Consider the following 13,705-nt stretch of genomic DNA (forward strand, 5'->3'; position numbering starts at 1 on the left):
AGTAAAGAGAAAGTGAGATGAAAGCCACGTAAAAGCAAAGCGAGGCTCGTCTCTGAGCAGAGAACAACAAAGGAGACGATGCCGTCTCAATTTATTACTGTCTGATGTTGACCAGGAGAGCTGGGGACCACCTCTGTACAATCAGGTGTTCAGCTCCTTCACGTCGGCTGGTGGAGTTTTGACCTGAGTTGGTTCTCTCCAGAACCGTCATGGTGGATGTCCTATTTAGCAGGACTTCATCTACAAGTCAACTCCATGTTAATGTGGGCACTGGGGTCAGAAGCTGGTCAGGAGTTACCTTAGTGCACTGCGCTACTAAAGGACTCTTCCTTCCCAGACAGATGGAGACACTTACAGCCGTAATTCCTAGCTTCACATCAACCTCAGTGGACCCTGTCAAGAGATAGACCCATTAATCCTTTCCTCTTAACATGTTTTCCCATTTGTTCCTTTGCTTCTGTTTATCTTCTACAAATTAACTGCCATCCTTGGCTTTTTTTTCCACTTTGCAAGTGGTTTAATGAAGACGCTAAGCTAATCTGGAGAACACCTGTGACCTAGCCGTGCATTCCTGCTCATTGCTCACTACTACCTAACACCTGCACTACAGATTTCTTCTCAGCCAAGTGTGGTGGGGCTGCCACGGGAGCAGGGGGCAGCCCACCCCCTGCCTGGGGTTACCTCTGGAGAAGGCTGACCCCCAGGCACAGGGCCCATCTTGGCCTCACATGTCCGGGGTGTTGAAGAGTGTGAGGGTGGGTCTCAGGGCATCCATGAGGACCACCTCTTCCCCACCGCTGCTTCTCATCTGCAGGGCTCTGCCAGACTTTTGCCCTGATGTACTTAGATCCGTGTAATACTCCCTTCTGCTTCCCCAAGGTGGCCCGTCTCCACTACCCCAAGTGAGGTCCATAGAGGAACACAGAGACTGTGATGTTAATGTGAAAGCCAGGAAGGGAAGGAGGAGCTGCTCATGGCTTCCCGTTTTACCAAGGGGGGGCTCTTCTGCTCCAACCAGGAGGTGGCCTACTCCAACACCATTCTATAGTCATCCTCTTGATGATTCCAAAGGTTGTACAATAGGTGCTGACAACTAAAGGAAAATCACAGCAGAATTAATAGGAGAGAAGGAGGGAGTGGAAGAGAGAGCCCCTGTCCCCCTCCTGACTCTCTGTTCCAAGTCAGCACTTGGGTCCCCAGGAGCCATGGTGCAGCCAGCTGCAGTCAGACCTCACACACGTGTACACACACTTGTAACTTGCACAACCAGGATAAGCTGGTGATTGTAATCCTCTGCCCTTGGTCTGGCTAGGAGCTCCTTCTGTGTCCTCCTGGTCCTCACAGCCGCCCTCCTGAGGGTGACCTGTGCTCCCTGTACTTTCCACTGAGACCCACGTGTGGCAAGGAGGAGGGGGCATGCTGCTTTTGCTTACTGCAGTGGACCTGGCTCTCCTCACAGCCCTTCTTCTTGAAGGACTTGCTGGATAAGTATTTGTTTTAAAAGAAGATACAGTGTGGAATGGAGGAAGCGAGGCTCACTTATGTGCCCCACAGCTACTGGGTGGGCAGGTCTTGAATGAGCCATGTGATCAAGGCTGCGCTGGGGTCCTGTGAGCAGGCATGACTGTCTGCAGTGTCAGCCCAGGTGGCAGGAAGCAGAGTGAGTGGCAAGCGGACTGGAGGCACTGATGAAGGAACTCACTCCTGGTGGCAGGGCAGGGTTAGGGGAACCATGGCTTGGAGGGTGGAGACAGACCCTGTGAGGGTGGCCCAGGCCCAGAAGGCTGCCACTCCAACCTGGGGCTGAGCTGGGAGGCCAGGCCAGTCTCCTGATGAGCCCATCTGAAACTTCAGGGGTAGCAACCCCAGCAGGTGCCGGAGGAGGCCAGCCTCCCAGGCCAGAAGCAGGCACAGAGGGAGAGAAGAAATGCACAGAGATGGTTCTGAATTGCTTCCTAAAGGGCCTGCAAATCCCGGGTTTCCTGTCCCTGCCCAGCATTTTCCTGTGGGCCTCTGTATTCCTGTGAGGTCCTTCCTTGGGAGCAGGGTACCGCCCCTCTCTGAGCTGGGCAGGCAGGAGGGAGCCTGGCAGCCCAGCCCCACCCTCCATCAGTCTCCTGCCTGTCCTGCAGGCAGCCAGCTCTGCTCCCCCATCTGCTCCCCCCCTGCTCCGCGGAAGAATTCCTGGGAGAGTCCTGCTCTCCTTCTGGCGGGTGGGATGCTGTATTTCCAAAGCCGACAGTTCCCTCTACTGGCCTGGTTTGGGGAACTACATTTTGAGCACCTGGAGTGACAGCAGCCAGGTTTTTAGGCAACCTGAATTCTGTCGTCTTTTTATTTTCTGTTTCCTTTCCTGGAATCAAGGAGTCCCCGTTTCATTTGTTACTATGTTCTTAGTGACGGCACGATCCTTACCCCCTAACCGGCCTCAGGAGTGGTTGAATGAATCGGTGATTAGTTGTGTTGTCCTGATAATCGGAGACCTTTTAATAAATGAGCTTCTGCGTCGAGGGGACCGTCTTTTTCACTTGATGGATATTTGTCGCACTCCCCTGGGTGTTCACTAGGAGGCTGCTGGTGACGTGGGGCAGTTTGTGGGATGATGGGGGAAAGCTGAGGGGTTCCCTTCTGTGGTTTCTGTTCCCTCTGAAGTAGGAGGTGAGTCATCTCCTAGGAGAGGAGCTTGCCATGAGGCAGGTGGCTTCAGACCGTAAAAAGTTCAAAATTTCCCACATGCTTGGTGGGTAGCCAACCAGGAAGCACAGGAGCGGGCCAGGCCAAGCGGCCCCTCAGGCTCGGGTACCAGGGACTTCTACCACCTCATGTGCTCTGGGTGGAGACGCCATTGCTACGTGGACCCAGAGCCTGGGGCCGGGGTGGAGCCGGAGTTGGCTGTGGCTTTCCTCCTGCTCTTGCACTGTGGCCTGTCCACTCACTTGGTGAGAAGCACGCTGAATCAACCACTTGTCTCCCTCCTCCTGCTCTCCCATCCTCTGCCACCATCCTCCGCCTCCTGTGTGCGCCTACGCCAGCCTCCTGGTGACCTCCTGCCACAGGGTAGCGCTGGCGAACAGGATGGAGAGGATCCTCACCAGGCAGTGGCTGGGAATCCTTGTCCCTGCCTTGCACTCTTTTGGAGTGGCCCTGAGCTCATTCTCTTTTTTTTAAAAAACAGATTTTAGATTTTTGAACACTTTAGACTTAGAGAAAAACTGCAAATTGTACAAAGAATTCCTGTGCATCTCGCACCCAGTTTCGTCTGTTGCTCAGATCTGCGTTAGTGTCACGCCGTTGACCAAGGACTGAGCCTGTGGCCATGTGTAGTTATTAACGAAAGTCCCCTCTTTATTTGGATTTCCCCAGATTTTCCTGTCCCCGGTTCCCATCTGACATCCCACAGCGAATGTGGTCATCATGTCCAGGAGCCTCAGATGTTCCATTTGTGATGTGTGTCTGTGTCCACAGAGGGAGGCTCTGGGCGCCAGCCCGGGTGCCGTGGTTGACAGCGTGGCTGTCGTGGGGAAGACAGGAGCCACGGGATGCATCCACAGGGTCTGGTCTGCCCTTCTCGTGATGCTGAAGCTGGCGCCGGGCCCTGGGGGAGGCCTGGGCCACGGCGGGGAGGCCGGGTTCTCGGGGCAGCTGGCGGCCTCCAGTCACTCAGCCCTCTCAGTCTGCAGGCAGAGTCTCATTTCTGTCCCACCTCAGGAGAATGATGGCCTCACCTCCTCTCCCCCCCACACAGTGCCATCCATTGGAGGCCTCTGTCCTGAAATTGGAGAGTCTAACCCTGGGGGTCCTGGCTCCTCCAAGGCTGGGGGCTTCCTTGGGGTGGGGGAGATGCTGAGTTACCAGAGGAGTGCAGGGAAGTGTCCATGAGGTCCAAGCTTGTGGCCCTGATGTGGAGCTGGGCGTAACAGCGTTGGAGTGACCTGGGAGGCTGCAGATGGCCGGCTGTTGGTATGTCAGGACGGATGTGGCTGCACACCCAGCACCGCCCCGGGGCTCTGCAAGAGGGACTTGTGCAGACTGCTCACATCCCCAAGGGAATGCTCACCATCACCTGCAGGGGCCAGGATGGGGCAGGCAGCTGAGGGGGTGGCTAGCCAGGGCCAGGGACAAAGGCGCCGGGAGAGGACCTGTTTCCCACTTGGTGTGGTTGGTCCTGGGACAGTGAGGAAGGGTCCTCTAGGTCAGTAGTTCTCAACCAGGTGATTGTACCCCCTCCCGTTCCCACCCTACCAGGGGACAGGTGGCAGTGTCTGGGCCCATATTTTGTTGCCACAGTTGGGGCAGGAGTTGGGGTTTCGCGGCTGCTGGCACTTCGTGCGTCGAGACCAGGTGCTGCTAGCGGTCCTTCAGTGCCCAGGACAGCTGCACCCCAGAGTGGTCCAACCCAGGGCCAGGATGCTGTAGGGAATCGAGGTGTGTATGTGGTCCCGTGTGTGTGTGGTCGGGGGAGTCCAGCACAGAAAGACTGAGGGGGTGGGCTAGCCTTGGGTTTGGGTGGCAGACCCTGGAGCCACCTTGTGGCTCAGGAAGCTCTACTTGAGACAGGGTTTTCCAGGGATGGATGCTTGAACTATTGCCTTTTGCACAATGGTCTCCTGATTCACCCCGACCGAGAGCACCTTGGGCTTTTAGAGAATATCTCTGGCAATAAGCAGAAAATTGGATCTGTTTTTGGAGGAGCAAGATGAGAAAGGGGAGAAATCTATACTCCCTAATGAGTTTCCTGAGGCTTCTCAGCTGCTCAGGGTTGTGGCTGAGGCAGGCTCCTTGTGATCATGTGTGAGTGGGGGGTGGGGAGGGAGGGAGGGACAGACACTCTCTTCTGAGTGGCAGCAGAGGTGTGAGCGTGAGCTGGTGTTATCTCTTTGCTATGAAGATGAGCTTTTCCTCCCTGAAGCACCGGAGCACTTGGAAATGCTTTGGAGGCTCATTCCTGGCTTAGCTTCTGTCTGCCCCAGCGGCTCCAGCTGGGAGCTGCCAGCGCCCGCCTTTGATGACACTGCTGTCCCTGCCCAGCCTCCTCTGCCGCACGGTGGGACCCTGCACCACTCAGGTGGGTGGCTGAAGGGGCCTGAGTGAACCTGAGACATCCATGTGGCCAGGACAGGGCCCTCTGCCTCCTCCTGCTTCCTGGGCTCTGGAAGGATTGTCTGGGGATCAGGGAGGAAAATGTGCAGAGCAGGAAGCTGCCCGGAGCCTGGTTTCCTCCTGCGCCATCCCCCGACACCCCTCGTGTGAGTGAGACCCACACGTGTACCCTTCTCTTTCAGGGCACGCCACCATCACCAACTACCTGTTGAACTATTTCCCTGGTCTTGACCTTGAAAGGAGGAACGCGTTTGGCTTCACCGCCCTGATGAAGGCAGCTATGCAGGGCCGGACGGAGTGCGTCAGAGCCCTGATGCTCGCAGGTACGTGCCTCTTGTCCCTGGCACCTGTGGGCCCTGGAGATAACTGACTCCTTTAAAGAACGTCCCCCAAAGAGGCGAATCGTCCCCATGGAAACAGCCTGGCAGATGCCACGAAGAATGGGTTCTTTGTTGAGGTGGTGACAGTTGCCTTCAGGGTTGCGGAGGGGGTCACAGCCAGCCGCTGGCAGGTCAGTGCTGAGCTCTGGGAGGAGTGACGCCTTCCCTTGCCCTTGGCTTCCTCCCACCCACACATCTGCTCCCAGCCTGTGCACATCTGCTCTTCAGAAATGTGCATTCTGGTCTTGGCCCTGGGTGGGCCCACGGCTGTTGGAGTGGGCACAGGAGGGGGTGGTCCGGACCAGGCTGCCTCCTGCTTGCTGGCGGTTGGAGCTGCAGGATGAAGTGTTGTGTGGCAGTTTCCAGAGTCAGTGGAAAGTTCCAGGCTTCAGCTGGGGATCAGCAGGGCAGTCCCCTTTGTCCCTTAGGTCCTTGTCAGCCTGGAGAAGACACTCACCGGTCCCCATCTGCAAAATGGGGGTAATGACCTCTTTCTGTCCCTCCTCCCTGAGGACGAGATAGTTCACTTTATAAACTCTCAAGGGCTATGCAGTTTTAATGAGCTACTAAACCAAATTCCTTCTGATGAACCTCTAATTCTTTTCCTGACTTGAAACTGGGGTCCGGGATAGTCTTTAGTGCCACCTCACCAGGTTATTTGGAGAATTAAGGGACAAGATGCGTCTAAGTACATGTAATGCACTCAATATCCAATAGCTGTTGCTCGTATTCCTTTGCTGCCTTAATTTATCTTTATTTTTGGCTGTGGCACGGGGGTCAGCCAATTCTGCTTAGTGCTACGAGTTCCTGAAGAGCTGACATTTTCCCTCTCTTAGTCCATTCTTGCTGCTATAGCAAAATACCAGATGGGATGATTTATACACAATATGTTTATTGCTCACAGTTCAGAGGCAGGGAAGCCAGGATCCAGGTACCAGCAGACTGATGTCCGGTGGGGTCCTGTTCCCTCTTGTCATGTCCTCCCCTATTGGAAGGGCTGGGGGCACCCTCTGGCCTCTTGCATGAGGGCACCAATCCCATTCCTGAGGCCCACCCTGTGACCAAGCACCTCCTAAAGCCCCCACCTCTTTATACCATCCCCTTGGGTATGGAGTGCCACACTATGAAGTCTGGGGGGGCCAACATTCAGATGGTGGTTCTCCTGGGAATGCCCTCAGAGTCTTCCAGATCTTGTCTCCTCCGTTAATGCTCCTTCTCTGTCCCAGGACCCCAGCTGGCTCCCTGTCTAGTTGTCATGTGTTCCTGGTTGCCTCTGGCCTGTGACAGTTTGTCTTCATGTATTGTTTATGACTCGGCATTGTGTGGTGCACCCCGACCTGAGCCTGTTTTTCTTTCATCCATCTGGGATTTGGGGATTTACAACTTATAATTTTTTTCCTCCTGCTTTAAACTCCGAGTCTTACAGGATGCTATAGGACAAATAAACTCAAAGAACAAGGATGGAGGTTTTGAAGATTGCAAATCTACTTAGAAATATAAAAGGATCATAATTAAAATTAATCCCATTGGTTGTGCTTTTGATTCAGTGGCAGTTTTAGTTTTGAAAAGCTCAGTTTCAGCAGAGGTTAGGCCCTGCCTGTCCTGTGTCAGTGAGAAGTGGTCCCTCCTAGTTAAATGGTGATTGTAGGATGCTCTTGTGAGTGGCAGAAGCTTCATCTGCTTTCATTACTTTTGGATTGAGTTTTAATTGAGTGCAGATTTTTAGTAATTTACTTTTTCAACTGACAGTGTATGGTGTCAGTCATATCAAATGCATTTTTCCCAACAAGTTAATTTGAATTACCAACTTTTCTTTCCTTTTGGTGGGAGGTCAATTGCCTTCTAATCGCCCTGGAAAACATGAGGGGCTCAGTCTCACTATCATTGTCATTTCGTCTTCTTTGGGTCTCTTAGAAGTTTCCGGCATTTGCTGCAGTATTTATAGGATCTCAGAAATGCCCTCCACATCTCTTGGGGAGATGGTGCTGGGGGCGATGGGCTGGGTGTTAAGGTCACCTGCATCCCACCAGCTGTGGTTACAGATTAGACATTGGGTCTGTAGACGCTCTTCCCTGTCCCCCTGGGAGTTCTCCCCCAGTGAAGTCTGGAGCCCTTGTGGGCACAGGCCCTGCCTGTCTGTGCCTGCGGCTTCCCTCTGCACTGTGCTGCTACAGAGCGGGGGGTGGGGTGGGGCGGGTAAGTGACCCAGAAAGCCAGGCCCAGGCTTCCACCAGCTCCATACCTGTGGCAGTCACTTGCCTTTCTGGACCGCGGTTTCCTCTTTTCTGGGATGGAAGCTGTGATGGCGCTGAGGGAGGGAGCTCTCTCCTGCCAGGGCCACCCTAGATGCCTGCCATCAGGGCATGCCACTTAGGATTGTGTTGTCACCATTATTAGGGAGTTTATGTATCCTGTAGTTATTCATTAAGTGAATAAAAGAACAAGGCATATTTTTCTCTTTGAGAAATACCCTGTGATGAGACCTTTAACTTACTAGGGCAGTAAGCATGTCACTCAGGGGTTTCTTAACCTTGGCATGATTTTGAGATTTGGGGCCAGATAAGTTCATGTTGTGTGGGGGGGGGTTCCGACAACTGTAGGTTGTTCAGTGAGGTCCCTGGCCTCTACCCTCTAGATGGCTGAAGTATCCCCAGTCATGACAGCCAGAAATGTCCCAGGCACTGCCAAACATCCTCTGCGGGGATTGGGGGCGGGGACGGCAACTATTGTTATAACTAATAAGTGAGAAAGGATGAAAAAAGAGAAGATCTTTTTGTTCTTAGATATGTTTCTCCCTCCCAGCTGGTTCTATGTTGTCTAAAATAAAGATGAGACCTTTTCCAGGGAGCATTCAAGCTGCCCCTTTAGGCTTTATTTGGGAGTGGTCATTTGCAATTGTCACTACTAAGTTAGATTACAATTCTCAACTATTTTTATGTCTCTTATTTCCATTTAAACATATCCATATCAGGAGAACTTAAAGCACTGAAGTTCCCAACAGCCTGAGCATTTCTTGTAGATTGACAGACCCTTCAACATGGAGAGAGTCTATGTATAGCTTAGGAAGGCTACAGCCCAGGAGTTAACTGCAGAACGGTCATCCTGTGATAATTTGAAAAGTAAAGTGCGCAACCATTACTACATATAAAAACATGCCTTTCTAAGTTCTTCAGAGGAGGTGATCTTCGTTTCCTGAATGTTTTTCTGCACCCGAGTTTCTGAGTTGCAGTTTATTTTCAATAGCAAACATTTCAGCTTATACGTGATGAATGATCAAATTGGATGAAACCCTCAACTGTTTAGATTTTCTCACCATCTGTAACATACAGGTACAGATCAGCTTGGGTCTGCATGTGCAGTAGAACAAAAGAATGTTAGAAGTATCAAAAATTTTAATTTAAATAGAAAATATAACCGGATTCTGGAAACCTGATTCAGTGGGGCTTTGGATTTGGCTTCCTAATATTGTCGTCTGTGCTCATGACAGTCCCACGGGAGGCAGCAGAACCTTGTTGATTCAGTGGAATATTAATGTCCCAGAGTGACAAGTCTATTTAAATCAGTTGGCTCTGAGAAGCCGCATGGAGGACAGTATTTTTTTATGGAGATTGCCAGGTTCCAGGTTGCTTTCGAGAGCTCCTGTTTGTACTCAAGTGCCGCGTCAAGTAAGGCTGCTGCCGCGGGAGGAGAAACAATCAAAGGCCTGCATCTTGCACGATTCCAGGGAGCACATAGATTAAGAGGAAGATGAAGAGCCAGAAAAGACACCGTGTTCTTGCTGCACGGTCCTGCTCATCTCCGGCAAGCCCTGACTAGACTTCTGGTAAACCAGGGAGTTTATGAGGAAAACGGGAATTTTCTGTGAACTGAGAATTTGCCACACTGGAGTTGTTTCACGTTATTAGAGAAAAATTAGGTCAGGAAATTCATACCACACCCCTCCACCCCCAAATCAAACCCTGAGACAAGGACTTGAGGACAAGTGGATTTTTTTCAAAGGTTGCTTTGGGGAAGCAGCCTGGCAGGGTGCGGGTGGGGGGAGTGAGTTAGGAAGAGACAATGCTAATAGGGTGACCTGGGGCTCCTGAGCAGGTTGCTGGTGGGTGACTGGGACTCAGCCCTGCCGGGCCTTCTGAGATACCCCAAGGGACAAGGATGCTGGGGGATTTGTCTTCCAATTCTGGCCCCTCATGGGGGCAGGGTACACCTTTCCCACCTGCCGTGCCATGGAGGTAGCTCCGCAGTCCCACTGGGCTGGACGGCAGGCTCTCCCCGTGACCCTGCAATCCTGACTTGCTGCGCTGATTACACACCCAGTGCCCCAGACACAGGCTAGAGGTGGCCCAGCTGGAAGCTGGCAGGGGCTGGCCCACCCTTGTGGTGTGTCACCTCCTGTGGCAGGAGGGCGGCCTGGGCTGGGCTGCCTAGGAAGGATGCTGTCAGGGTGGGGGATGGTGGAGAAGACAGAAAGTGACTACTGCGCCCACCTCCCACTGTCCTGGGGGCCTGGCTGACTCCCAGGGGAAAGTGAACTGAGAGGGCGGGAACATCGTTTTCCCCCTTTGGCACCAGTTTGGGATGTTTTCCACTGCAGTAGCAGAAGTCCTGCTTGAGAGTGGCTTAGACAGGTGTCTTTTCCTCACATCTCACTAGGAGTCTTAAGGTTGGTGGTCACTGTCCAAAGCTGGCCTTGGCTCAGAGAAGACAACATGGACCTGATTTTCTTCTCCTGTTCATCAATTCCCTTAGCTTCCTGCTTTGTCACCTCTTGATTCCAAGAGAGTCACCAGACCTCTGGTAGGAGTCAGTGGCAACAGCAGCAAACTCACTTGTCCCTGTTCTCAGGAGGTGAATACCCCATGGGGCTCTGGCCAGCACAAGGTTGCTTGGACACAGGCAGCCAGACAAAGGGGAAGCAGACTTCGGTCATTAGGTTAGACCAACGGTTCAGAGTCAGGGACGATATTGCCCCCCCAGGTGACATTTGGCAACAGCTGGATACATTTCTGGTTGTCACAGCTGGTGGAGTGCTACTGATATCTCTTGAGTAGTCACCAGAGATGCTGTTAAAAGTCCTTCACTGCACAGAACAGCCCTCACCACAAGCAAGGACAAAAATGCCAATAATGCTGAGGTTGGGCAGTCTTAGGCTGGACCATTATGACCCATTGCCTAGAACTGAGTATGTTGCTTTGAATAAAATAGAGGATGATTTTGTGCAGACAACTCCTAGCTGTCAGCAATGTAGCAAGTGGACCCATTGGCAAGAGCCCACCCTTGGTCCACAGGTTTAAGTACTGTTGGGTAGGAGGCTAGTGGTCTCCTGGAAGAAGATGGACACAGTAGCATTTTGGAAGTTCTCTATATCCATTTAAAGGTATTCAAGTAAAATGTTAATCATTAGTACAGTTGATCCTCCCATGTCCTGGGTTCTGTTCCAGGCAACTACAGATATAAAATATCTCTAAAAAATGCATTTGTATGGAACAGACCTGTTACCTTGTCACCGGTCACTAGACAATACAGCCTAGCAACTGTTTACACGGCATTTACCTTGCCTTAGGTTTTATAAGTAATCTAGAAATGGTTTGGTGTCTATGGAAGTGCATGGGTTATATGCAAAGATCATGCCATTTTCTACAAGGGACTTGAGCATCCTTGGAATTTGGTGTCCATGGGGGTCTTGGAAGCAATCCCCTGTGGACACTGAAGGGTAACTGTGCTTGTCGTTCATAATTTACCTGCAATGTCCTGGCCATCAATGTCACCCTTAGCAGTGGTTTCTTAGGAAGTGAATCCCTAATTAAGCACCACTCAGATCCTAGAACTGCATGGCAGTCACAACGGCTCTTGTTCTTTGGGGTATTTGTATTTTCTGAGCATTTTGAAAAGGTGGGGACAACAGGAAGAAGAACGCTGCGCTCTGGACAGCTGTTCCTTTCGTTTTCCATTAGCATTTGAAAAATGTCTCTTTCACGCAGTGTTCATTAAGATTTTAATTTTGCAGTTTGTTCCTTTTTTAAGTGACATGCAATTAATTAAGGTTTAATGTGTCATCTATTTTCTGCAATGACATTTTTACTGCCCCCTTTTCATTTTAGTCAGTTTATAAATTGTACTCTAACTAATGAGTTCTCCTGATTTCTGGTTCCAAATAATTACCACTCTTGTAAGATGGCTATTCTTTAATGTGGCACAGAATGAAGACCATTAGCAGGTGAGCTCAGGTGAGCCAGGTCTGGCTGGCTCTGAGGCCACTGTGGGCTGGCAGGGCAGGGAAGTGGCAGCGCCCCCCGCCTCTCTCAGCTCAGCACGTATTGATCAGCCACCGCATGTCAACACCTGGGTCTGTGTGGGATGTAAATGAAGCTGCCTCTGCCAGGCCTGTCTCCAGGGAGCTCACAGACTAGATAATTGCCCTAGTTTTTCACATTGCTTTGCCAGTAGAGATATGACTAGTGGGACTTGAAATCCTGAATGATTTCTAACTGTATGTGGGGCTGAGTTTGGACCAAGATTAACACCAAGTTGAAATTTATGCATATTTCACCAGGACGATTTGGAGTTTAATGTTGGAATGTTTGTATGTGTGGGGGGGGTAGTGGGTAGAATGGAGAGACATTCAGGAAGACGTTGGGGATACATCATTAAAGATTCTCTAGACAATCAGAACTGATAGGGTGCATAAATTAAGAGATTTATTTTAAGGAATTGGCTCATGCAGTTGTGGGGGTTGGTAAGTCTAAAATTTGTAGGCTAGGCCCACAGGTAGGAGTTAATACTGAAGTCTAGAGGCAGAACTTTTTCTTTTATTCCATGTTTTTTTGTTGGTGCATTATAATTTTTCTATGTTTTATTTATTCTGCTTAGTTATACATGACAGCAGAATGTATTTCAATTCATTGTACACAATGGAGCATAACTTTTCAATTCTCTGGTTGTACACGATGTAGAGTTGTACCATTCGTGCCATTATACATGTATCTAGGGTAATGATGTCTGTCTCATTCCACCATCTTTCCTGCCCCACACTCCCTTCCCTCCCCCACCCTCCTCTTTGCCCAATCCGAAGTTCCTCCATTCTTCCCATGCCCCCCCCACCATTATGAATCAGTAACAACTAATCTGAGAAAACATTCTGCCTTTGATTTTATGGGACTGGCTTACTTTATGTAGCATGATATTCTCCAGCTCTATCCATTTACGTGCAAATGCCATAATTTTATTCTTTTTTAATGCTGAGAAACAGTCCATTGTGTATACATACCAGTCTCTTTATCCATCCATCTACTGATGGGCATCTAGGTTGGTTCCACAGATAAGCTATTGTGAATTGAGCTGCTATAAACATTGATGTGGCTGCATCACTGTAGTATGGTGTATTATAATTATACATAATGATGGGATTTGCTGTTGCATATGCATATATGAAGGCAACAAGAACTTTTTCTTCTCTAGGAAATTTGAGTCTTTGCTCTTAAGGCAGTCAATGATTGAATGAGGCCCAGCCACTTCTTTGGGGTTGATCTCCTTCACTTATAATATTTATTTTTTAGTTTTTGGCGGACACAACATCTTTGTTTGTATGTGGTGCTGAGGATCGAACCCGGGCCGCACGTATGCCAGGCGAGCGCGCTACCGCTTGAGCCACATCCCCAGCCCCTCCTTGACTTAAAGTTAACTGATTAGAAGGTGTTAGCCAAAGCTACAAGATCCCTTCAGGCCACACCTAGACTAGTGTTTGATTAAAACACTGGATGTTCTAGTGTAGCCAAGCTGACACAGAATACTGACCATCACACTGCCCTGCTGGGTGGTTGCTAGCACACAGAGCTGAGTACAGGGGACCCAAGGTGCTCCCTGGAGCTCTCTACTCCCTGGAGCTTGCCAGCTTTGCAGGCCAGGCAGGTCCCCAGCCACCATGACCATCATTCATTCTGTCATGAACCTTTGTTACAGGCATGCCTCCCACCTGCCAGGATTAGATGTGTTGCAGAAGAAAAATGCGTAAGATATGGCCTCTGTTTTGGAATAGCGCACCGTCTGGTCTATAGGAATATGGGCTGCAGTCCCCCAGCCAGTTAACTCCCCAGTGGGAGAGGTGAAGGACCACCATTTCCCACAAAACAGGACCCACAGCAGCTCTCCAAGTGACAGGACAGAAGAGATGGTACCAAGTGCCTTGCAAGTGACTGTTACCATTAGCATTTAGAGCACTCCAGCTG

General features: G+C 50.7%; 1 protein-coding gene across 7 annotated transcripts in view; it reads left to right on the plus strand.

Moving 5' to 3' along the window:
• The window catches only part of Ankrd33b (ankyrin repeat domain 33B), a 139,646-nt gene that overhangs the window by 57,073 nt on the left and 68,868 nt on the right, over positions 1 to 13,705 (plus strand). For 6 of the 7 annotated variants that reach the window (XR_013343745.1, XM_077800007.1, XM_077800010.1 and 3 more), the window contains one exon: positions 5,283 to 5,423. Coding sequence is in view for 6 of the 7 variants with exons in the window: in XM_077800007.1 (XP_077656133.1) it covers positions 5,283 to 5,423 (141 nt within the window). In the remaining variant the exon portion in view is untranslated. Of the gene's footprint in view, positions 1 to 5,282; positions 5,424 to 13,705 lie in introns of those variants that run through there. The other variant, XM_077800016.1, reaches the window with a different exon arrangement.

Source organism: Urocitellus parryii, chromosome 1 (assembly GCF_045843805.1).
Source record: "Urocitellus parryii isolate mUroPar1 chromosome 1, mUroPar1.hap1, whole genome shotgun sequence".
Lineage (NCBI taxonomy): Eukaryota > Metazoa > Chordata > Mammalia > Rodentia > Sciuridae > Urocitellus > Urocitellus parryii.